At 39.8% G+C, this 27055-nt stretch overlaps 1 protein-coding gene across 8 annotated transcripts; it reads left to right on the forward strand.

Moving 5' to 3' along the window:
- stx16 (syntaxin 16) lies at nucleotides 1–26948 on the forward strand. 8 transcript variants are annotated; one of them, XM_077013731.1, is made up of 10 exons: nucleotides 3–404; nucleotides 1328–1428; nucleotides 14384–14395; nucleotides 14577–14684; nucleotides 15324–15464; nucleotides 17236–17398; nucleotides 19082–19170; nucleotides 19260–19403; nucleotides 24888–24968; nucleotides 25082–26948. In XM_077013731.1, exons 4-10 carry the CDS (start codon nucleotides 14592–14594, stop codon nucleotides 25181–25183), a joined length of 813 nt encoding a protein of 270 aa, XP_076869846.1. In that variant the 5' UTR covers nucleotides 3–404; nucleotides 1328–1428; nucleotides 14384–14395; nucleotides 14577–14591; the 3' UTR covers nucleotides 25184–26948. The 8 variants fall into 8 exon arrangements, with proteins under 8 accessions (XP_076869842.1, XP_076869844.1, XP_076869843.1 ...); XM_077013732.1 differs by having other exon boundaries at nucleotides 315–455; XM_077013727.1 differs by lacking the exon at nucleotides 1328–1428 and having other exon boundaries at nucleotides 1–455.
- Nucleotides 26949–27055: the final 107 nt, after the last annotated feature.

Consider the following 27055-nt stretch of genomic DNA (forward strand, 5'->3'; position numbering starts at 1 on the left):
TTTACGTTTTACACGTTCTGGTGGCCATAATATCGTTATTGAGGTTCCAAATTGAAGAGGATACTTGTATAATCGCACGGGTTATATTTATTATATTTATGTTTTTCTTTAGAAATCGATATTGAATACTCCATGTGGTCGGAAAAATAACTGTCAAACAATCAATCTACGTCGGGGGAAGTGTCGTTGGGCGAGCCTGCCTGCTGTTGTTGCAGGCTAGCTCGTTAGAATTGGTTAGCTAACTAGCTAAGTGGGTAGCTGGCAGATCTGAGGCGCTCCGCCACTGTTAGCGCTAACTACTATTTAGTGTAAAGAAAGTAGTCATGGCAACTAGGCGCCTGACCGATGCCTTCTTATTAATGCGGAACAATGCTATCCAAAACCGGCAGATATTGGCTGAGCAAGTGAGTACACATGCCCCCCGTCGTACTCTGAATACACGTAGCAATGCTGCGGTGAGTCTAATATTAATAGTCTGAATCGATTTGGTTTGTAGTGTGTGTGATAGCAGTGTGGCTAGCTAGCAAGCACATTCTTGGCTTGCTAGCTAGTTTGTTGTATGCTTACTGTGCTTCAGCGAGCGTTGGCTGATTTGCTGTGTAAATTACCTAGCAAGCAAAGGAGCTGTCTAACCTCTGACTTTGATCCCCTGTTAATTAGTTTAATCATTAATAATATATCTCTTACAGACGCAGTCGTATGGGCCATGCTTACGCTGCAAAAGTGCATCGCGGAACTATTGATATTTGGGTGCATTTTAAGCTTTTACACGTATCGATACGCTTAAATAATTATTTACCTGAAAGTCTTCTGGTTTATGTTGTATAACTATCATAAACAGCACCTACACAAGTTCAATGCTTAGACGCACTGTTGTAACGATGCGTTTGATGAAATGTAGTTTTTAGCTTTAGTAATGCTTGGAAATTGATCAGTGTCATTCAGGCATAACAACTATGCCAAATGAGGTTTATATATCTGTGGTTATTGTATAGTTCCAAAATGATAGATGAAACACAAGGGCTTAGCCCAGAGCGCTGTTTTATAACTTTTCGTAGATAAATAGTTCGCCTGCAATGTTTAGTTACGTTACTGTAAAGTGTTATTTTGTCACATTCGGTGACATTGTGATTCTCTGACATAAAATGTTATTACACTGTCAACCAACTTGGCTGAATGACCTTTCCATTAAAACTACATGGTGCTTGAGTAAGGTTAGAATGTTTTACTTATGGTGTCATGCTTTGCAACGAAAAGAGGTCAACCGAAGTGAATTCTGGCATTTATTCTCAATCAAAATGTATTTACATAGCGCTTTTTACAACAGTCCAAGCTCCCAGTGAGCAAGCCAAGGGCGACAGTGGCAAGGAAAAACTCCCTAAGAGCATGAGGAAGAAACCTTGAGAGGAACCAAGACTCATCCTCTAGGTATGAACTTGTAGTGCTATAGGTAGGCCTGTTTCTCTGGAAGTTTATCCACATGTACTACCAGTGTGAAAAGATAGGTAGATTTGTTCACTGTTGACTGTTGACATGAATTTTCAGGTAGAGGTGGCATGTATCAACCATGTTAAACTGTGAAACTAGTATCCTGCCCAACTAGAGATGACTATGACTCCAAAAATAACCTAACTTTCATTGTGGAGTACATGCAGGTAATGTGAGAACCAGCACCTTCAGATAAATACTGATATGCAATTGACTGGAGCTTGTATCTAGCTTGTACACAAAATGGAGTTTTCTCTTGCAGCCACTTTAGAATGCTGTGTGCTGCATCCCTAAAAGGCTTTTTTTTTGTTTTGTTTTGTCTTCTGGTTTTTCTTCCCAGATAGTCTGTCTAAATGTTTAGCATATACATAAGCTATATGTTAACAGGGATTATAGGATAGCATATAAAGTTATGTTTATACTTAACGTGTCGTGACCTGCTTGAGGGTCTGCGCGGCAAAAATGACGCAATCACTGTGGCTCCACCCATGCGCGTTGTGAGGTGGTGCACCTCTCAATTTTTGTAACTTTGCGTGTGCCGCAGTGCAAAGAACAAAGTCATGTTTGCAGGGTTCATACACCAGTCAACATGTCCATGTGGGCCCCACGTGGGTTTGAAATGGGCTGGCGTATGGGCGCTTTTTGGGCAACCCAGCTGGGGCCCACAAAGATTTGTCCATCGGCTCCACATGGGCCCCATGTGTGTTAGCCCATGTGGGCCAATATTGGTGTCAATGTGGGCCTCAGGTGGGCCCCGTATGAGCAATGATTCACTGGCCCTACAGGGACCTACATCCCCCTTGTTTGTGTGGGATAATAAAGGGGCCAAGGTGGCCAACAAGTAGGGCCCTTACGGTTAACTGCAGACACCCACTTCAGCCCACACCCACTATTAGGGGCCCATATGGGTCCCATGGGCAAATCTTTATAGGGCCCATATGCGTTGTGCAAAGGGAGCCCAAATATCAGCCCATTACTACCATGGGGCTCTCAAGAATGTCCGCTTGCATCACACTTTTGGAGCACAATTACTATAATGCTAACTTGAGTCATCCAATGTGGGTCACTATGGAGTCATAGAGGGCTTTCAGGTGAGGCTGAGCACACCTAAAGCAATATTCAGTTGCTTTTAATACTTTGCAAAACTGTTGGATAAGAGCACAGCATCGAAGACTGTATTATCATAAGTAATTTCAGTCACAGATGAGCTGTTTTTAATAATACTTACATTTAAATGATGACAAATGCTCTATCAATCCTAATAAAAATGTTTTATTGAAAACATACATGAATTAATTCATTAATAATTTGTACATAAAATCCAAAAATGTCCATAAAACCTGTCATATGTCTTCACTGAGTGTTGCTGAGTTGTGTAGTTTCACATATTGCAGAGAGAGAGAGAGAGAGAGAGAGAGAGAGAGAGAGAGGGAGGGGACAATTTTAATTAAAGCAGTCACAACAGTTGCACTGTAGATGATCTAAACCACTTTTTGCAATGAAAAACATCCCTCTCTGTATATGATTTGTGTTAAATCATAAATGTTCAAAAACATTCTGAACTGATTAACTGGTTAACTAGCCCAGCTAGTTAAATAACTCTGGATCACAAGTTTAACTGAAACAGCACATGCAGTTGGCTGAATGAGCTTTCCATTAAAAGTACATGGTGCTTGAGTAAGGTTAGAATGTTGTACTTATGGTGTCATGATGTTAACTGAAAACATGCACGTTATGCCAATAAACATAACATTAGGCATATTTAATGCTGCTTCTGTTTAGGACGTGACTTAATATTAACTGTTAAAATAAATCACTTATAACTAACAGTATAATTTTTTTTAACCAAAGCCTTTAGCAAACCTTCTCTAAACCTAACTAGCTAATTAGTGAACTAACCTAGGTGACTACTGAGTAGTCTAGTGTTTGCTAAGGTAGGCTAACTCACTAGCTTAGACTAATTTAGACTAGCTAGAAAATGTGCACTTGGCTGATCTGGGTTACTATAGTTCGTTATCCGAATGAAAATCTACAGTTAACTATATCTAGGTTAGATACGTAAAAAATGTGTAAACTTAATGTTTAAAATGTTTTAATGTATTTTTCGCTTATTATTAAATTTAGCCATTACAAATTAACTGCTCGTGGTCTAGCTTTCAATACTAACGGCTACCGGTTGCGTTTGCTAGTAGCTAGCTAGCTAACTAATTTATTTATTTTTGAATTGAAGATAATGTTAGGCATCATATCCTCAGGTAATTTTCTTTTTTTGTAAATTTGTTTTTGTACACATAGATAGCAAAAATACAGAAACTGGAACAGAAATTTACCTCAGTGTATGATGTCTCCAAAGCTGTTAAAAATCTTACTTTCAGTCACAGCGGGAGAACGTTCTAGACTTTCGTGGGGATGGGGGCGCATGAGTGAAGGCGAGGGGTATTGGGCCAATGCTTTATTCCACAAATCAGAGGCAGGTACATTTACTTTGTTTTGACTAACATTTTGAATGAATTTAGTTATTAAAATTGCTTCACAAGTTAAACTGAAATGGCATTCAATTCATTTGTTTGTGTGCCAGAGAAATATGCAGTTCTGCCATTCTTTTGCATGAGCTGAGATATAAAATTATGCACAATGGCGCTCAAATTAAAAAGCTAGCATTTTTAAATGCCCATGTGGGACCCATTGGGGCCAGCAACTATAACCCAGCTTAGGCCAGGATTTATAACCCCAGTGGGGCCCACAAATGTAACTCAAGTGGGGCCCGAATACAAACCTTCAAAAAGTCCGCTCTAAGCCCATGCCCAAATAAAACCCATACTGTCCAGTTAAATCACATATGGGGCCCATGTTAACATGTTGTCTGGGCCTTTACAAGGTGGAATTCAAGCAATTGTACGTCACTTTCAAGGTCCATTTTCAATACTTTAATTAAGCTTAATTAATTAATTCATTTTAATTAAGCTTAATTAATCACGAGACGAGACACGATATTAGGTTCACGAGAACGAGAAGAGATGAGATTTTAAGAACACTAAAATGACATTATATGACTGGACAACAGAATTTTATTTAACTGAGTTACACATGCATTTTGAAATTATTTATTATAACTCTTAACATGCATTATGTAAGCATGAACTTTTAATAAACTTCTTCCTCCACAAATTGAAATGAAAATAAAATTTCATAAAAGTTAAAATAAATTTAAATATTTTTCCATTTTTCAAGCACAAACAATATTACAGTGAGTCCCCACTTAAGGACGGGGTTAGAGACTGAAAAGTCCGTCGTAAAGCAGTTTTCATCGTTAAGCGTGACCCTAGATTTAGATACGCTTTGATCATAAATACAGTATAGAAAAAACGAACAATGTTCTCGTGCGTGCATACAGCGTGAGAAAGAGCGATCGCGTTGCCGAGATGGGCTGCAGCGAAGGCTGCACTGGCTCAGCTTATCGTACACAACACTCCACAACACTAACCAGACCCGTCGTTAAGCACTGTATTATGTGCAAAACAAAAAGTTCTTCTCTGTCAATACAGAGTGCAAATGGTGCAAACAGAGCCTGACCAAGTATGCCACTGAATTTGCTGCAAGTACACTGCCATGTTCATTTTTAAGAATATTAGCATCCCCACACTGCTCCCGATATCCCTTGCTGTCTCAACTTGCCAAAGGGCCGTTCTGTCCCTGCTACCTCTGTTCAAGTGAGATATGTTGATTTGAGTACTGAGCTGTGGTGGTGCTGTAAATGTCCCTGTATCGTGCTCGTATTAACCGATGTGTACGGAATTATTTTCATACAATGTTTGCATATGGTCCGTGTCTTATCAGTCACTGTCTTGCCATTTATCATTTCTGCCGGGTACCAGGGTACCCGCGGGTCCTTAAAAAGTCTTAAAATGTCTTAAATTTAGTTTTCCATATTCAAGGCCTAAAAATGTCTTAAAATGTCTGGAATTTTATGAGGGGAGGCATTAAATTATTATAAGTGTGTGTTGTTCAGTTGTTCTGGCGCGATGTGAACTTTGCCGAATCTAGTGCTAATGCAGAAAATAACCGCTCCAGGGTCCTAGTGCTAGATTCCTAGCGTTGGAGTGTACGTACGGCCTCAACAACGTCAACAATTTTCGTTTGCCAACCCCCCCCAACAATTCTCGTTCCCCCCCCCGTCAACGATGTGGAACACACCTGCATCCCCAGTAATAGTATTATTTTTTCTTGTGAGAGGTATTAAAAAGGTCTTAAAAGTCATTGAATTTGAGATTAAAAAATGTGCAGATACCCTGGGGTACCCAAAATGCTGCCAAGCAAATGATTTGAGTGGCGGGGGCATCTTCAATAGTAATACCTGTATTATCCCACATCATTTTGGCTGCTTGTTGGATCACGAGACAGATTTTTTATGCGACGAGAAATCTCACTGATTTACGTCTCACGAGATCTCGTGATACGAGATCTTGTCACACCCCTAATATTTATACATATACTCGATTTATACTATATGATTCGCAAAAATTAGCATTTTTTTTTGTTTTAAAGCTTCTTTTAGAAGAAATTATTTGAAATTAATTCTGTAAATAAAAGTTATGAACAGAATCTGTGACAATGGGCAGCCCTGGCGGAGTCCAACTCCCATTGGTAACCAGTCTGACTTACTGCTGGCCATGCAAACCCATCTCCTGCTTCGTTTGTACAGGGACTGGATAGCCATAGCAGCCGGCCCCGTACGCTATACTCCCGGAGCACCCCCAGAGGAATCCCCAAGGGACATAGTCAAATGCCTTCTCCAAATCCACAAAACATTTGTGTACTAGTTAAGCAAACTCTCATGCACCCTCTCTTCTAGGACCCTCACAAGGGTGAAAAGCTGGTCCAGTGTTCCACGACCAGGACGGAACCCACATTGTTTCTCTTGTAACTGAGACTATCGACTGGACTCTCTTCTCCAGTACCCCTGCATTGACCTTACCGGGGAGGCTGAGGAGTGTGATCCCCGATAGTTGGAGCACACCCTCCAGTCCCCTTTCTTAAAAAGGGGAACGACCACCAGAGGCACTGCCCCCGATGTACACGCGACGTTGCAAAGACATGTCAGCCAGGACAGTCCGACAACATCCAAAGCCTTAAGGAACTTGGGGCCCGGAGCCTTGCAGCCAAGGAGTTTCACAACTACCCTGGTCACCTCATGATGGGCAAACCCCTATGCGAGTCCCCCAGCTCTGCTTCCTCTATGGAAGATGTGATGGTGGTGATTGAGACGATCCTCAAAGTATTCTTTCCACCGCCATCCCCAGTCGAGGTCAGTAGATCTCCAGCCCCACTGTATACAGTGTTGGTTGGGAACCGCTTTCCTTATGATTTCCAGAAACTTCTTGGAGCCAATCAAAAGTCACTTTCCATGGTCTCACCGAACACTTTCCCCCACCCGAGTTTTTGCCTCTGCGAGTCCCACAAGTTAATCAGGACTGATAGGACTCTTTCTTCAGCATGACGGCCTCCCTTTCCCGAGGTGTTCACCATCTGGTTCGTGGATTGCCGCCACAACAGGCACAACAACCTTGCGGCCACAGCTCCGTTCCGCTGCATTGACCATGGAGGCGTGGAACAAGGCCCATTCAGACTCAATGTCTCCGGCCTCCCTCGGGATGCAGTCAAAGCTCTGCCGGATGTGGGAGTTAAAGACCTTTCTGATGGGTTCCTCGGCCAGACTTTCCCAGCAAACCCTCACAATACGTTATAGGTATATAAGGTATATCTGGCATCCTTGCCCGCCATCTGATCCAACTAACCACTAGGTGCTGATCGGTTGACGGATCAGCTCCTCTCTTCACCCGAGTGTCCAAAACACACGGTTGCAAGTCCGACGACACGATTACAAAATTGATCATCGAGCTGCGACCTAAGGTGTCCTGGTGCTATGTGCTCTTATGGACACCTCTGTGCTTGAACATGGTGTTTATTATGAACAGACTGTGACGAGCTCAGTAGCCCCATTAACAAGATTTTTTTATCACTATAATATTATTATCTTTTGCAATACGGTTAGGCCTATCTTAAAAGGCTATGGTTTACCAGTAGTGCTGGGCAGTATGACCAAAATTCTATATCACGGTATTTTTAAAAAATTTTATCGGTTTCGCGGTATTTGACGGTTTTTTCCCCCATGCATGATGTTAACTGCATTGATTGTGAAAAGCATTACTGCAGTATAGTGGTTGAGTACCCTATACCACTGTTAGAAAAATGTCTCCACCCAAGTATTACATGTAATACAGATTTGCATGGCCCCACATGATCAGTTTTCAAATGGCAGCACTAAAGCAGTGAATGAATCATATAGCATGACGGTTGCAGTAAAAATGCAAAACCTTTTAATTAAGGTTAATTAGGGGTCCAAGCACCCAAGGTGCTGGAAACCTATTGTATTTGTTCCGATTATTATTATTCTTACGTCTGCGCTAAAACGCGTTGTGCAGCCTAAACCGTAACACCTACAGACTTCTCCTTTGGCCATCTTGTAGTACTCCTCTCCGCTACTCAGGTGCAACACGCCGGCCCGATCCGCCCATAGGTGGCGCTACAGCGCACACAAACACAAACTTTACACAGGTGTTTCTCCTACACCGTATGTCCTAGAGATAAAATTCAAATTTCATCTGATCAGGCATCTGCTAATCTACAAAAAGTTCTATAGAACCCATAAGCTCCACCTACTTAGATTTCGAGCTAATTTGCATAATATGCAAATTTGCACACATTTTTGAGTGCGTACTAGTCCTAGGGTTTTTCACATACATGCACATATGTGGTATTCAAGCGCTCAGAAGAGTGTGAACTTTAATTATTATGGAGCAAAACTGCACATTTCTGCACATGGGCGTGGCCACATGCCTCACAAGTCAAAGGTCGAAAATTCCTTCGCCAAAAATATAATGTTGATATTGTTAAAGTAAATGTCTTGTGTTGAACGCCAGGTTTTCATTCTGTGTCAGGGCGATGATACTGATATTGTAGGCTCCGACTGCAGTGTTACTCCCCAGCTGAACCTTGGAGAAGAAAGATATATGATGTATGAATATGTAACAGATTATTCAAAGGCCAAAGTAAACAGATGAGTCTTTAATCGAGTTTTAAACATTGAGACCGTGTCTGAGTCCCGAATAGAGGCAGGAAGATTATTTCACAGTTGTGGAGCTTTAAAAGAAAAGGCTCTTCCACCTGCTGTGATCTTTTTGATCCTAGGAACAGTTAATAACCCTGCGTCCTGTGAACGAAGTGAACGTGCTGGGTTGTAATGTTCAATAAGTTCACTAAGATACTCTGGAGCTAGGCCATGCAGTGTTTTATATGTTAATAAAAGTATTTTATAGTCAATACGGAATCTAATTGGCAGCCAGTGTAATGAAGATAGTACGGGACTAATGTGATCAAATTTTTTAGTTTTTGTTAGAACTTGTGCTGCTGCGTTCTGGACCAGCTGGAGTTTGTTTATCGATTTACCAGAACATCCAGCTAGAAGACTATTGGGATTTGGACCCATAGTATTGTTAACCTTGTAAATCCTGTAAAGCGCTTTGTGACAATGTGTTGTGAAAAGCGCTATACAAATAGATTTGATTTGATTATTGCAATAATCTAGACGAGAGGATATGAATGCATGGATTAGTTTTTCCGCATCACTAGTATTTAATGTGTTTCTAATTTTAGCAATGTTGCATAAGTGAAAGAACGCTACCCTAGATATATTATTAATGTGTGTATCGAACGAAAGGTCTGGGTCTTTTGTGACGCCCAAGTTCTTTACCTCTGCGTTGGGGGTTATAGTAAAAGAATGTAGATTCATTGCTACATTACGTATCTTGTCTCTTGCTGCCCTAGACCCAACTATTATTAATCAAATCAAATATATTTGTATAGCGCTTTTCACAACACATGTTGTCACAAAGCGCTTTACAGGATTTTCAAGGTTAACAATACTGTGGGTCCAAATCCCTAATGAGCAAGCCAAAGGCGACAGTGGCAAGGAAAAACTCCCTAGATGGTGGGGAATAGGAAGAAACCTTGGGAGGACCAAGACTCAAAAGGGAACCCATCCTCCATTGGGCGGCCCGTTAACACACAAATTACACAAAAACAAATTATACAGATGAATACACAAGTCACAAACGAATCACACAATCAGGCTAAGTATAAGGTAACTAGAATGAAAGTTCTGGGTGTTGATATTGTCAATGTAAATGTCTTGTGATGAACACCAGGTTTTCATTCCATGTCGGAGTGATGATACTAGTATTGTAGACTCCAACTGCAGTGTTACTCCCCAGGTGAACCTCGGAGAAGAAAGATATGTGATGTGGTAAATATGTAACAGATTATTCAAAGGCCAAACTAAACAGATAAGTCTTTAGTCGAGTTTTAAACATTGAGACTGTGTCTGAGTCCCGAATAAAGGCTGAAGAGATTATTCCACATATTATATAATTAATATAATTCCATTATATAGGTTTTACAGTAAAACCTATATCTGTGTCATATATTGTGGCTACTCCACCTCCACGCCCTGTGATACAGGGTTGATGAACATAACTGTATCCAGGAGGAGCTGCTTCATTAAAACTTACATATTCGTCTACTCTAGCCCATGTATCTGTTAAACAGAGTGCATTTAGTCTGTTATCTGAGATTATTTAGTTTACTATCACAGCTTTTGATGCAAGTGATCTAATGTTTAGAAGTCCTAGCCTTAGCTTAATATTGCTGCTCACTTCATGTTGATTATTTAATTTTAATTACATTTTTAAAACATATCGCCCTGTTATTCCTATATCTGCCATGGTTAACAGACACAGTCTCAATGGTTTGGTAGGTAGGGAAGTAAGTTCTACTTAGCTGGGTAGGGAAGTAAGTTCTACTTAGCGAATGGCTGTTAGAAACCGTTTTTTTTTTCATTTTTGGGTGATGTTGTCCTTAACCGTCTGTCTATCTGTTGTAAGTTGTATGTATCGGCACCGTTATTTTGTTGTTTTGTTGTGTTAGCGCTTGCTAACAACTGTCCGGTCCCTGCTACTTTGTTGCCGTTAGAAACGCAGAGCCGTTGCTCTGCCTCTGCGCTGCTGAAGTTTCGCTCGGTTTCGGCTGTAGTTAAAAATAAACTTTTGGTTTTGTTCTCGGAAGATGCTCTGGTGTTTCTTCTATCCTTTATCATCTCTTACTCTGACATCATCTCTTACTGTGTATGTATAAAAATAACATTCTCCCATGTCTACACCAGAATCTACACGCACACACATGTATTAGCTCTGTTTTATCCGGATTTAGTGCTAGAAAGTTACACGCCATCCAATGTTTTATCTCTTCTACACACTTCTCGATTTTACTGTTTACACCTAAATCATCGGGTTTTGCCGATAAATATAGTTGGGTGTCGTCTGTGTAGGAGTGGAAACTGATGTCGTGCTTATGCATAATCTCGCCTAAGGGTAACATGTGAAGTGTAAATAGAAGTGGTCCTAGGACTGTCCCTTGTGGGACACCATATTTAACCTGCACAGATTTAGAGGTTTTATTATTAACATTTACACATTGGAAACAGTCTGTCAAATAAGATCTAAACCAGGAGAGGGCAACTCCTTTAATACCTACTGTGTTTTCTATTTGATCCAGTAAAATGTTGTAGTCTACAGTATCAAAAGCTGCGCTAAGATCTAACAGTATAAGGAACGAGATGAGCCCATTATCGGACGATATTAGTAAATCATTCACTACCCTGAGTAAAGCTGTTTCAGTGCTGTGGTTCGGTCTAAATCCTGATTGGAACTTTTCATGGATACTATTTGATTGGAGATAATGGTTTAACTGATTGGAAACTGCTTTTTCTAGAATTTTAGAGATAAATGGGAGATTAGAAATTGATCTATAGTTGGCTAAAATCTGCGGATCGAGATTCTGTTTTTTAATCAAGGGTCTAATTATGGCGCATTTTAATTGTTTGGGCACATATCCTAAGTTAAGGGAGGGAGTAAATCATATTAAGTAAGGGCCCTGCAATAGCTGGGAGTAGGTCTTTGAATAGATGGGTTGGAACTAGGGCTGAACGATTTTGGAAAATAATCGAATTGCAATTTTTTATCTATAAATTGCGATTGCGATTTAAAATCGCGATTTTTTTCCACTGTTTTCAGGAAACTCTGTTTCGGCATTTTTTTATACAGCGCAGATACAGGGTTGCCAACTTTTCAAGATCGCTTGGAGTGAGACTTGAACCTGGAGTGGGTGGCGAACTTAATTTGTTGTTATCGGGGCGGTGTAAAATGGACTAAATTTAAGTATTATTATTATATCGCGATCGATCGACCGCCTGTGGTTAGCGTCAGAGCGAACTAGTAACTTTTCAGTCTAAGACGCTCAATGCGTGAGAGTTGGCGACCCTGCAGGTATAGCAACTTGGCTAAAATATGTGTGTGAGGGCATTTGGTAGCGCATATCCAGTGTGTTTAACAAAGCCATGAAGCCGGGCTTGTTCACTATATTAACGGACATCATGTCTTTCACTATGAACTCCGTTACTACCCGAATTATTTCAGCGTGCCGCTTCCAATTACATCCATAAGGAGTTACACTTTCAAACGGTTCGGTCAGTGAACCCTGTCTGCTGGACCGCGGTCAAGCTATCCGCGCTTTCGCGATTCATCCGTGCTTTAAATCTTATTGCGCCTATATGCGTGATTTTACGGTATTTCGCTGCTCACCGCATACTAAAGCTGTAAAAGCGCAGGGAAACACTTTGGCGTATTTGAAGATGCAGCACTGGTCGTTGGCATTTTAGCCTTACAAATATCATACGAGGCTTTGTGGTGTTTTTTTTTATGCTGAAGGAGGTTTGTAGTGTTACCTCGCGTCGTAGCAACAGTAGCAAGACACGTTTTGCAGGGTACCTGACGTTGAGCAGCATCTTTTTAAAAGCCAAAGTAATTTCACACAACTGATGTGCTGCCCCTCTTTGGTAATTAGACTTTCAGTTGTGTCAGCTTCTGTCAAGCCTGAAGCCATTGTGCAACAAGTTAAAGTGTGCTGTGTTAACTTCACTTCTCCACCTCCCTGCCTCCTGCTCGAGTTTGCTCCGTTCGTCCTCGGCTCGGCTCGCTCCCAAGTCACGTGACCAGTTTAAATCGCAGCCTGTGCGATTAGAGAATCGCGTTTTAAAATATCGCGAGATTATCGCAAATGCAATTAATCGTTCAGCCCTAGTTGGAACTGGGTCAAATATACATGATGTAGGCTTAGACGAATTAATTAGTGTTGTGAGCTATTTTTGCGATATAGGATCGAAGCCATTTAGCTCAGTAATATTTTCGGGTGCTTAGTTACTAATACCTATACTACTGGGGTTGGATTGGAGGTTAGTCTGTGATGTATTATGACTCTGTAGTTGGATATTGTCTATTTTATTATTTAAAAAGTTTTAAAATTCATCACTAGTGTGTGTAAGTGCTGTATTAGAACTAGTGTTGATATTTCTTGTTAGTTTCGATACGGTCGCGAAGAGAAATCTATGGTTATTTTTGTGGTTTTCTATTAGTGTCGAATAATATGAGGCTCTAGCTTTTATTAGGTTATGTTTATATTTGATTACAGTGTGTTTCCATGCGATATATGCCATCCAGTTTTTTATTTCCTGGACACAGTTCTCAATTTTGGGAGTAGTGTTAGAAATTCGGTCTTCAGGAATCAGTTTCAGGAGTCAGGAGACTGGACGGCTTCAGTGTTGACAAGGTTATTGACACACAGAGCATAAGGTGGTTCATGACCAGTTCTATCTGTGGTCTATTTGGGAAGCCTTATATACATTGTGGAATGGGGAGGAGGAAGGAGGAGGAAGACGAGGAGCTTAAGGGGGGTAAGTGTGGGATGAAGGTGAGGAGGAAGAGGAGTTTAAGGAGGGGTCACTGTGGGATGAAGGTGAGGGCACTTGGGCAATCAACATTGGGTAAGGTAGTCGTCACCTTAGGGTTAAGACTTCAAAGGATATACAAACAAAGGACGGGGGATATACAAACAAAGGACAGAGGTGCTGGGCATGCAAATGTGGGCAACCATCACACTTCTCAGCCTAGTGGTATCATATACAATGAGAATAATATGGGGCTCAATACAGATCCTTGTGGGATACCATATTGCCGTATTCCGTCCTGATTTGGACTTTAATCCGAAGTGTGATTCTCTATAATGGTGGTGTAGATGCTCCTTTGCTTGCTTTCCTGTCTTGTCTACTGCTTTTCCATGGAGGTTTGCACGTGTGACCTATGGCAAGTGCACTTTGCATGCTAGTTATGCACTGCAGTTTCAGTTGAGCATGTGTCTGGTACCTTGAATTGGATAGAATCTAAATGCATGCTAAGTAATTAAAATGTAAATGGAACAGAAGGGTTTCTCATCTATTCATAAAATTGTAACCTCTTATTACCAAAGTTTAGGTTTTGGTTCTCAAAGAATACAGAGCAAGTGTCTTTTAATCATTAAATTTAATGCGATTGGAATTTCATGTATCTTTTTAAATGGCTCATGGCTCACTGAAAACTACCCCAGCTAGTGTTCTTCTATAATCATTTCAATGGGAATTTTTTGGAACGGAATGGACAAATCTAACATGTTTACAATTGGGGCACTATTTTACTACATAAGATTTGAAAGTCATGTTTTCTGATGTCTTTATGAGTACTGATTTGTCCAGTCCCAATGTGTTTGTGTTCATGCCTGTGTGTTTTGATGCTGATCTCTCCGCTGTCTTGGGCTCCTTTGCTCTCATTCTTCTTCCTGTCTCTACCTTGGTTCTCCCTCTTCTCTTTCTCTCCCTGGATGGAACTCCACTGGGCTCTGCCAATCACATTAGGAGTATGATGAGGTACTGTGCAATGTATTTACTTCAAAGGGGGAGTTGGTTCAACAGTGCCTTAGGAAATCTTCTGTTTTGCTTAATGTGCTAGGCCCAATACGGAAAGCTTTAATATTAAAATCGATCCATTGGTGTGCTGCTTCTTATCATAAACCCTCATTCTTATTCTTTCCTTCTCACTTGGTGATAGCTGGCAGATGACCGGATGGCTCTGGTGTCTGGAATTAGTTTGGATCCTGAGGCTGCTATTGGAGTCACTAAAAAACTCCCACCCAAATGGGTAGAGGGAGTGGATGAGGTGAACCAGCGTTTTCCAGCTTTATTAGTAAATGTACACTAAGGACATATTGTCAATGTGTTCTAAATTACTAAAATACTAAAAATAAGTTTCAGTTCATTAGTATTTTTTTCAGAATGTATGCCTCTAATTTCTCTCTAAATAAATACAGTTCTTAATTCGCTTCTGTTTTAGTAAGTGACTTCTCATCCTTTGTGGTTACTAATACTAAGAATAGAAATTTATATAGTGCCTTTCACTTAGCCTGCTGTACTGCTTAGGCTACTGTAGCTGTATTTTACTTTAAAGATCCTCCACAGTGGATCTCTTTACATACATCTGGCATTAAGAAGATATTTACATACATTCTTTTAAAATACATCAGGACAATAAGAACTACTTCTTTTTTTAGGTATTTAAATGTGCTCTAGGGTGATTCATAGTGTCATTAAGTTGCATGCCTTTAAAGTTATGCAGGCATTCTCAATAAAATGAAGAATAAGCAGCCTAGCAAGATCCTCTTACATAGGCTCACAGCAGAACTCTTGCAAAAAATATATAGAATGAGAGAGGTTAATATTTCAGGTTTATGTGAAACCATTTGGAATGGTTAGACTGGTTTGGAATTTGAGTCTAACAGTGAGTTTGTTATTCCACCAGATTCAGTATGAGATCACACGTATACGGCAGAAGATGAAGGAGCTGGCTGGTCTGCATGATAAACACATGAACCGGCCTACGCTGGATGACAGCAGCGAGGAGGAGCATGCCATAGAGATCACTACACAGGAAATCACACAGGTTAACACTCACATATTTTGAGAACTTCTCCACATAGAATATAGGTCAGCTAATAACTAATATCATAAGAATATCCAGAGGAATACATTTTAGACTCCATTGGTTAAAAGATTACATTTATTGCTGAGCATACAGTAGGTAAATTACAGACACATACATTAACTGTCCACTTTATTAGAAACTTTATTGTACTTCTGTTCAATCATGAATTATCCAGACCATAATATAGGAACAGCACAGTGCCCATCATGTAGCACATTCCAGTCATGCAGATATATGAGCTTCAGTCAGAAAATTACTGTAGCATGGATGCTGATGTTAGACATGCTTGTTTGAAATTCTTGCAATTTCACCATAGATAGATGGATGGATGGATGATGCTTTATTAATCCTCAAGGGGAAATTCACTTGTCCAGCAACATACCAATTACAAAACGCACACAAATGCAAACCAACACAAATTACACACAGAGGTCCACAGTTGTTAATGTGGGGTGTTGTACACCCGTATAGCAGTAGGAATAAAATATTTTTTGAATCTCTCAGTTCTACAACACAATGAGAGGAGCCTGTTAATACGGCTGCTCCTCTGAGCTGCCAGAGTCTCGTGCAGCGGATGTCTGCTGTTGTTAAGGATGGTCTGCACCAGACATCTCACCCTCTTCTCCGCTAGCTCCTTTACATGGTCCACTCTCCCACCCATTACATTCACACACTTCCTGTTCAGCTTATCAAGCCAGATTTGATCTCTTATAGAAATGCTGCTCCCCTAGCAAGCGGCACCGAAGAACACAACACAATAGCTTTCTCGACGTTACTCAGAATGGTGCAAAGGCCAAAATGTTTTGGGTTGTTGTCCTGTTGCGTAACCCATTTCCATCCCAGCTTCCATTCCATCCCAACTCCCTGACTGACGGCTGGAGATTCTGGTCAAGAATTCTGTCCAGAGGCAGAAGAGCAGGCCCAGACCTTCACATGTCCACCACCTTCACTGTTTGGAAGAGGTTCTCTTTATATGTAGTGTTGACTTTTCTCCAAACATTGTGCCTGAGATTGTGGCCAAATAACTCAATTGTGGAAAGGGAGATTCACATCATGGATGTGCAGCTGACAAATCTGCAGCAACTGAGTGATGCTACCATGTCAATATGAATCTGAGGAATGTTTCCAGTACCTCGTTAAATCTTTGCCATGAAGTATTAAGGCCGTTCTGAAGGTAAAAGGGGGTCCAACCAGGTACTAGCAAGGTGTACCTAATAAAGTGGCCGGTGAGTGTATATCCGTGAGACAGACAGGAAGAACATTCCAGGTAAGTAACTGCAGTGATCTTGGGTAAGATAGACAGAGATAGAGATAAATCTCTTGGAACTTTAGAAGCCCATGGAATGAGTGTGATGATTTAAATATCTACTTTTTCATATATAAACTGTTTCATCCTCCTATTAATTCAGAAGAACTTTGCTTGCACAGCTGATGATGGACCTCTGTCTGAAACATCCTGTTTCTCCTGTGTACTTTACTACAATTTTTTATTTCTCTGTCTGTCTCTTACTCTTTCTCTCTCATAATCTCTTTACAATGAACATTGCAAAGATATAGTCAAAAAATTATTTGATACATTCAGTGCATCATGACTATTCAGATACTCAAAACACTGAAGATTGTATATGATTGTATACTTTGCAGCAGGATATCATGAAAAACAACAGTAGATTACATGGTAACATTTGGCAGTATATGTAATGTTGTGTGTGTGTTTGTGCGCGGACAGATGTTCCACCGGTGTCAGAGGGCAGTAACAGGGTTGCAGGCTCGGTGTGGTCACTGTACACAGCAAGAAGAGAGGCTGCTCAGAAATGTGGTATCATCACTGGCTCAGAGTCTTCAGGAACTTTCAACCAACTTTAGACACACACAGTCCAGTTATCTGAAACGTGAGTGTACACACACATGTATACCATGGGTTAAAGTTCTCCGTCACTACGACGGATTTCCGTCATTTGATTTTTTGGGGAAAAAATCCGTCAAATCATAATAAACAACACTCGCACGTGCTATCTGTTTTGTGGCCGAAATATGCTTCTCACTGGCGCTCATCAGCGCTGGATGGATGACGGCGGTGTCATTTGATTGACTTGCGGTTCATTCCGCCTTCAGATTTGCGGATGTTACGTAGAAAAGTTTTTACCCCCCCTCCTGCCTGGCATGACCGTAGCGCGCGACTCTGTACACCTGCGCGAACGGCGGAGGCTACTTGCTGCGTCACATTCTTTTTGCAGTGTAGTCCCCTCAAAAACAGGGGAATGAACATTTACCTGACCAATTGTAATGTTGCATTAGTGCTGGAATTTAGGCTAAAGTACTTTAAAATGCTTGAAAATGTAACTACTTCGTTTCACAACAAATATCTGTCTGACTGAACAGTTATTACGCTAACAAATACGAGCCTCTTGTAATTCCAGGATGAAACATGAGAGAACGTGAAGTCGTTAAGATTGGGCGTTTTGAAAATAAACCACCATTAAATAATGTGATAAAAAGAGAATTATTTCGAATCATTTCGAGTATATGTATAAATATTTAACTTCATTAAATTTAACGTTGAGAACGCGTTGAAATGGACCTTGAAAGTGACGTACAAGTGCTTTAATTCCACCTTATAAAGGTGTATGAACCCGGCAAACATGACTTGGTTCACTGCGCTGAAGCGCTGTGCGCGCGAAGTTACAAAATTCGAGAGGTGCACGACTGCGAGGCTCTCGCGCTCGCGCACGGGTGGAGCCACCGCGATTACGTCATTTTCGGCGTGCGGACCCTCGCGCTGCTCACGCCACTCGTGCTGCGTCAAGTGTAAAGGCTTAAACCAGGCTTAACATGGGTGGTGTTGTTCTGTTTGCATTTAAAAGCTCTATCCAGTGGTGTTAATTTTTTTGTAACATACCTACTTAAAGCAGGTAATCTTACGGCTTATGTTTTTGTGATGGTGAATCTGATAAAAACAAGAGAGCTTCATACCTTTTAAACCAGGATTCACTAAATTTGACTTGATCTTTAAATAATTTTCTGGAAGAGGACCCCCAGATAACTCCCATTAAATACACATTTATGTACATTTACTGCTCAGGTGTTCATTCTCTCTTCTCTCCTTACACAGGCTGTTTAGATAAATATACTTTATAAATGTGTTTATTGTGTAGAATTAGGCAAAAGAGGCCGTGTCCCAACTACACCACATTTTCAGTAATTGCTGGCATTGTCTTTTGCCAAGAAAAAATTTTCAGTCAAATGAAAATTTCTTGCTTTAACCCATGATGTATACATACATTACCCTTCCATATGAAATACAAACACTAATGCTTTGGATTATGCATATGCCTCATAATGCTTCAGTATGTGTGGAATACTTTCAGTATTCCAAAACAAAAGATAAATATCAAAAATTAGGTAATTGACAAACATAAATAACCTCTTGTTCATATAGCCCTTATTTACCTTTTTATAACACAAGCAGCCTGCACCTTCAAACTTCAGTGGGTACAAATTCCGCAGTAGAAGAGTCATCTGTTTCAGAAATACAGTGCTGTGTTTGTCCACAATCCTTTTGCTATGTGCTTCAGGCATGAAGAATCGCGAAGAAAGGTCAAAGCACTTTTTTGACTCTGGTCCTTTAATGGAGGATGATGAAGACATAGCACTCTATGACAGAGTAAGAAGGATAATCATAGAATTCGCAAATATTTGGCAAAGCAAAACAATCAAGAAGTAAAACTGATCAACTTTTTTTTTTTATCCCAGGGCTTTACAGATGAGCAACTAGCTCTGGTAGAGCAGAACACCATGATGGTGGAGGAAAGAGAACGAGAAATCCGGCAAATTGTGCAGTCCATCTCTGACCTCAACGAGATATTCCGAGACCTTGCTGGCATGGTGGTAGAGCAGGTCAGTGTGTTCACCTCAGTCTTTCCAAAGTTATAATCTGAATCATGTTTCTTTTGATTAACATCTGGATCAGATTTTGATATGGCTGCATAGGTGTGGATATATGGTATAAATCAGGGGTGGGCAAACTTTTTGACTTGCGGGCCACAGTGGGTTCTAAAATTTGACAGAAGGGCCGGGTCAGGAGCATTTGGATATGCAATTTAATTTATTATTTTTATACATTTCAATTGAAGATGCAAAGTTAATGAAATCAACATTTACTGCAAAAAGATAAATGAAACACTTTCAACATTCAAAACATATTACCTAACGAAATACTTAAGTTCAATCATTTCTAATTGTTTTAAACCCTGCAAAATCATGGTCAGATTGTCCTGAGAGACAGACTGCATAAAATATCCTGCCTGCAGCAAAAACTAGAAAGAGCTCTTTAAACTAAGAGCAGCGTGTTAATTAAGCTACTGAACCCATGTGAGTAAATGCGCACATTGCGCTTAATTAAAAGAGGCTCCTCAATCCGTGTATCATTCGTTAATTTGATACTCAACTGAAAATCAAAATCGGAAAATCAAAAAAACAATTCATTATTTTGTTTTTCGTTTTGAATATAAAAACAAAAAAACAAACCAGGCTTGTATTTTTCTGGTTTTTATTTGATGATCCAAACAAAAATAGCTTCGGAGCCAAACTTGATTTTGATTTTTTAACTTGACCCATTTGTGTGCCCCGGAAGTTGTTTATCCTTCGTGGTCTTCGTTTGACTGCGGTAAAGTAAAATCCCATATTCGGAATTCTTTCTTCAATAATAAGTGCCAAAATGTGCAAATTCTCATTTCTGGCAAAAATATATATAAATAAATACCTACAACTTTGTTTAAGCCACGAATATACATATTTTAAGTTGTAGACAACATTTTATTTAAAATGTACTATTGTGACCGCTACAACGTCCAAGGCACCGTCTACAAATTACATTAACACGGTTAACACGGACGCAAGTGGCGGTAGTAAAGGCCCCAGAGCACTGCAAACTCTTTTTTTTTTTTTTCTTCAATAATTTCAATATCTTTTCAATGGTCCATCATAAGACCACCAAACAAGTTGTATTACACAAAGTCCATCCTAAATAACAATCTACAATTTTTATATAGTTGTAGATTGTTATTTAGGATGCACTTTGTGTAATACAACTTGTAATACAACAGGCAGTCAAGGTCTGATTGTAGGGAACTGGTCTTGTGACCGGAAGGTCGTGGGTTTGATTCCCAGGCCTGAGGCCATGACTGAGGTGCCCTTGAGCAAGGCACCTAACCCCAACTGCTCCCCAGGTGCCGGGCTAGGGCTGGCCACTGCTCTGGGCACGTGTGCACCACAGCCCCCTAGTAGTCACTAGTGTGTGTGTGTGTGTGTGTGTGTGTGTGTGTGTGTGTGTTCTAACTGCACAAATGGGTAAAAAGTGGAGGACAAATTTCGATTGCGGTAGAAAAAAAATCACAATTGACAAAATATGGCACATTTATATGGGTATTTCTACCTTGCACCAATTTGTGGTGGTCAGTTTTTGTCTAATTATGTCAATAGCTTTTAAACAGTGCATCATAAGATCATAAAACAAGCTCTTATATATTAAGCGCAATCCTAAGCAACAACCTACAAGTCATATATGGGTATTTCTATCTCTTACCTATTTGTGGTGGTGAGTTTTTATCTTATAATTTCAATAGCTTTTAAACAGTCCATCAGAACAGCACCAAACAAGTTGTATTACATTAAGCCCATGATGACCAGCAACCTACAACTCAAATATGGGTATTTCTACCTCTTACCTAATAGTGGTGGTGAGTTTTTATCTAATTATTTCAATAGCTTTTCACAATATTCTTATTTTATGAACAGCACCTGTAAATACTCATGTCTGAGATGTAGGTTGTTGTTTAGGGTGCACTTTGTGTAATACAACTTCTTAGGTGGTCTTCTGATGGACCATTTAAAAGCTATTGAAATAATAAGACAACTGAGTACTACAAATTGGTGCAAAGTACAAATACCCATGTAAGAGTTGTAGGTTGTTGTTTAGGATGCACTTAATATATGACTACTTGTTCTTCCTCCCCATGACTGTAGCATACAGAACTAGACTGAGAGACCAGTTTTAGTTCATTAGCTATTTAATATTGTCTTTAATATTAAATATTTATTATTATTATTATTATTATTATTATTATTATTATTATTATTTTATATTTAATATTGTCTTCAATATTGAACCTTTTCACAATATTCTAATTTTCTTAAATATATCAGTCTGCGTGCAACGAATGAGTATAATATACAAGTTTCACATTTTGAATGGAATTACTGAAATAAATAATATACCAATATCTGTGTAACGTGGTGGGAGTCAGGGTTGGACACAATCGCGATAAAGAGCTGGCACATACTTTAACGTAGCTAGTCTCCTCTAAGTAGGGTGACCAGATTTGGGTTTCTGAAAAGGAGGACAACTTTTGTGCTGGGTGTGGGTCATCGGTGTATCGGTGAATGATTTAGGTGAATGGTGTGTGTCGAACGTTTTTTTCTCTTTAACTCCTCCGTAAACGTACACTTTCGTTTAGTCATTGACGCAGAACCGGCGGATACACGTGCTTTCGCTTGTAAACACTTTTGCACTGTACATGTATTCTGTTTGAGGCAGTCGAACAAATTCCCCCCGGACATTTTTTTAGGTCTCAAAAGTAGGACATGTCCGGGGAAAAAAGGACGTCTGGTCACCCTAGCTCTAAGTGTGCGCGACTTACGAGGCATACGGAACACACTTCACAGAAACACTCACGAAGGAATATAAAGGACCACAGCGATTATGAAAGGAAAACACGTTTATATAAGTATGAATGCTGAAATAATACAAGGCACAGAAAACACAGCAGAGACTAAAGTAAACGAGCACTACAAAACACAACGACAAATATTAACACCGGACCACTATTATCACTGCATACCCATTTGCTGCAACGTGCACGAAATCTGTGCATGCGTCTTACCACCTTCAAATAAGTCTTTAATTAAACTAGTATGTGGTTCTAGTCCGGTCATGTTGTCTATACCAGTGTTTCTCAACCTTTTTTCAGTTGTGGCACCCTTTATATGCATGCAAAATTTTAAGGCACCCCAGTTTATAATGGGGGGTGGGGGTGGCGAACGTAAGTTGCCGACGGGGGGGTAAAATGGACCCAAATTAAGTATTATATTGCGATCTATCGATCCCCGGTGGTTGGCGCCAGAGCGAACTAGTAACTCATTGAATCATAGATGTGGATCAGAGGTAAATAACTTACAGTCAGTGGGAAACCTGTGTAATCACGTGCTGACCTTGGTAAGGGTCATATGCAGGTCATATGCGATTTCACACGCTCTCACGCCACACATCGAATTTCTCACGCTTGAATATTATTTATTTATTTATTTATTTATTTTTAAATAATCAAATCGCCGCACACCGCAGCATATTCAGCCAATCCATCGGTTGTACATTATAACAGGTTGAACCGATCAGAATATAGATCGCGCTGTTGCTTGGTAGACTTTAGCCAGCCCGCTCCCCAACCACACACACACACACACACACACACACACACACACACACACAGCCGCTACACTAACCATCGCGACAGATTCCAATCCCTCCCGCCTGAAAAAAGCTCACGCCCACCAAACTTGAGAGATCTGGTCGTATAAAATAAATTTTAATGATTTTTAAAGCGTATAATAACTTCAATTTTTAAAACTATAGTTTTTTATTTTACATCAGAATATTTTGACGGCACCCCCGATGAAGACAGACGGCACCCCAGGGTTGAGAAACGCTGGTCTATACCAAGCCGGGTTTCCATCCAAACCTTTCGAAAAAATAATGCGCAATTTCCAAGTTTCGGCAGAAAAAAATGCGAATTAAGCCTTGTTTCCATTCATTACAGTTATGCAAATAAACTTTAGATCACGTGAGAGGACGGCAAACAATAGTGATTTTACGTCCATCTGGCAGTTACGCATTTTTGCACGTTGAGGTTTTGAAACATTTTTTTCTTTTTCTTTTCTTTTTAAATTCCATTTTTGCTCTCTCCAGAACTGTTTTTGTATGCATTTGCCATTTTTACATCGCGATCGTGTACAGAACCACATGACTTGAGGCATGATACGTCATCGTTTATGCAAAAAACCCTTTTCCATCCAGTTTTTTCCGAATTTTGGCGATGCGATAGTCTAACTTTTCCACTTCCTCCTAGCGTAAAAATCTTTTTGCGATATTTGGGGCTTTTTTCGAATTTTGGTCTTTTTCCATCCAGTTTTTTTCATGCGCATTTTCAAAATGCGCAAAAACTCGGTGGATGGAAAACCCTATGTTCCAATGTCTAGGCTCAGAGTAGAACAAGTAACACTGCAGTGCACTCCCGCACAAACGAAGCCCATGAAGAATAAACATATCAGTAACTTCCGGGGCACACAAATGGGTTAAGTTAAAAAATCAAAATCAAGTTCGGCTCCGAATCCGATTTTTTATTTAGCTATTTTTGTTTGGATCATCAAATAAAAAACTGAAAAATACAAGCCTGGTTTTGTTTTTTTTGTTTTAATATTCAAAACGAAAAACAAAATAATGAATTTTTTTTATTTTCCGATTTTGATTTTCAGTTGAATATCAAATGAATGAATGATACACGGATTCCCCTCCAAACTTTAATATGCATTTGTGTTCATAACACAGTAGATAAACTGCCGACCTGTGAGCAGTAGCCACTCATCCTTCTGTTGACTGTTTGCTAGTGTAGTTTGCATGCTTCATAGCAAAGTGACGGCTGATATTGCCCTCTTTTAAACTGCAACCGTTTCTTGGCATATCAGACATATAGCCGTTGATTGGACCTCAGTGAAAAAATATTTTGTTGTCCACTCCTTATTAAACACTCAGCACTCAGTGTCCACTTCTCTTTTCTTTGGTCTGCTCATTTTTACCGAAGGGCAAAAACGGCAGCGGGAAAGTTACACTCCAACAGAGGTCAATGTGTCTGGACTAGTGCGCCTTCTATTGGGGAAACGAGGGTATTGCAGGGGAAAAGGGGAAATGTGTGCTGGGGGGTGTAAAATAGACACAAATTAAGTATTATATCACGACCAATCGCCAGTGGGTGGCGCCAGAGCGAACTAGTAACTCATTGAATCATATATGTGGATCAGAGGTAAATAAACTAGATTTTTTTTTTCGGCGTGAGAAATCGGAAGTGTGGCTTGAGAGCGTGTGAAGACGGTCAAATGCGTGTGTTTCACGCTCAATGCGTGAGAGTAGGCAACCCTGTAGTGTTACCTATGGATTTGCATAATTGGATAGTTATAAGTCAAAATGGCAAAATCAGTCAACTGATAAATTCAATTTTTTCAGTACAAGGATTAAACTAATCAGCACAGATGACTGTGTGCTTGAAACAGGGTACAGTTCTTGACCGGATTGACTTCAATGTGGAGCAAGCCTGTGTCAAAACAGAGGAAGGACTAAAACAGTTACAAAAGGTAAAGCTTGTTGGTAAAGATTTTCATATTAATTTAGGTAATTTAGGTAACCGTTTTTATCAGCGGTGTAGTTCACTTTGTGTATTAGTTCTTATTCCTTTGTTTCTCTTTAGGCTGAACAGTACCAGAAGAAAAATCGGAAGATGCTGGTCATTTTAATCCTGTTCGTCATAATTGTAATTCTAATACTTATTCTCTTTGCGACAAAATTTTGATGTATTATATATATGTGTGTGTTTTGTGTGTGTGTGTGTGTGAGAGAGAGAGAGAGAGAGAGAGAGAGAGAGAGACATGGGTACTCTCTTGAAGCAAGGTCCTTTGTGTGTACTTTCTCTTCTGACATTGATGCATTGCTAAACTACAAGATGGTGTCCACTAGTGGCCTCCGTGAGCAACGTCTAGATTGCTATGAGATATTTTCCTTCTGTTATGTCTTGACCAGCTCTCAGAAATTGCTGGAGTTGTAAACAAGATGGCAGGGTCTTCACCTCAGACTTCACTATCCAGTATTAGGAACTCAACTCTCAAAGAAACATGAAACATTTTTATGATGTTTTTGCCTGCCATATTCTTGAATTTGATCTTATCATAATCTCTCTGCATCTTGTACTTTGCCTCAAGTTCAATTGTTAGCAACAGCAGCAGCAACAAAAGCAATGATTCATTTCTTGCTTTAGCTGCTTTTTTGCACTTATAATATTCAGTTATTACATTTTGTGTTTGATATTTGACCAAGGCATATCACCAGTGTGGTTTTTATTTTCCTTTGACACTTTGGAATATGCATGCACACAGTGTGCATTCTGGGTTCTTGTTTGTGTGTGTTCTTTCATACGGTTCCTCATTCAGTTTTTGCTTCATCAGATCAGAAACTCAGTCAGTGCATCTAGGCTGAGGAAAGAGGAACATGCATCACATGGTTATCACATGCTTCAATGTCTTCTTTTTTATTGTGGGGGGCACAACATATTTTCCACCTACTTTGATTAGCTCCCTGTAAGACTTGTCTTGTCCCTGAGAAGCAGCTGAATGAGCTGAATGGTCCAATATCTTTTTGTCATTCTGAGTTGTGGAGCTTCATGTGGCACTTTACCATACACTATAGCTTTAGCATTAAATCTGTGTTGTCATGTTGTCGGTCTCAGTCTGAGTAGCCACCTAGTATATCCAGGGTCAAATGACTCCGTTTACTCCAGCTTTGGTTCAGCAAGCTTTGAGGGAGTGAACACTTTTGTATACTGAACTTGGATAATGTGATGTTATTCTATTTATTGTGCTACTTTGTTTCTTTGAACTGGTTGATGAACTTTGCCACCTTCATTAGCATGACCTTACGCAGGACTGAACTTTGTCTCCTAATCTCCACGTGTTTGGACTGATGCCTGTCGCGTCTAGTCATGTTACTGTACTACTGCTGTCTCCTGTACAATATGAAATTATTTATTTAAATGCAAGAATGTGTGACAAATATGTGGAGTGTGATTGTTGAGAAATAGAAAATGATAGCGAAGGGGTGTATGGGGGGGGGGGAGCTAAATTATATAGTTACTTATGCTTGTAGTATGACTATCCAAACTAATGCTTTTCCCAAAGAGCATTTGGGAAATGCTTTTCAAAATTTATTTTTTTGTTAATGAGTTTGTGTGTACCTCATTTTATGAAATATGTGTTCCTACATGGTTTGAAAAAATATTAACTGTTTCATCCATCATACATTCAGTGGATATTTTAAATAGAGGTGGGGTAATCAAAATCATGGTAAGGGTAAATTGTCTGTGATCTGTTATATTTGGCTCTTGTATGGGCCTAATCCACTCCTACCCATCTTGTTATTTCAGTTTCAGCTTGCGTTGATTTTGACATTGTGTGTTATTGAAAGACTGTGTCTGAAAGGCAGTGTATTCTATTCCTATTTTAGCTGATCTTTTCTAAGGACTGGACGTTAGGCAGTTTTTAAGAAAATAAAACATGGTGACTTTATCGTGTGTGTATCATTTGCATCGTTTTTTTTAAATGTATACATATGTATGTACTCGGTATTAAGTTGCCTACTAATCAATCCTATTTTAAAACTGTTTCAGTTCTAC

The sequence above is a fragment of the Brachyhypopomus gauderio genome, chromosome 8, assembly GCF_052324685.1.
Source record: "Brachyhypopomus gauderio isolate BG-103 chromosome 8, BGAUD_0.2, whole genome shotgun sequence".
In the NCBI taxonomy this organism is placed as follows: domain Eukaryota; kingdom Metazoa; phylum Chordata; class Actinopteri; order Gymnotiformes; family Hypopomidae; genus Brachyhypopomus; species Brachyhypopomus gauderio.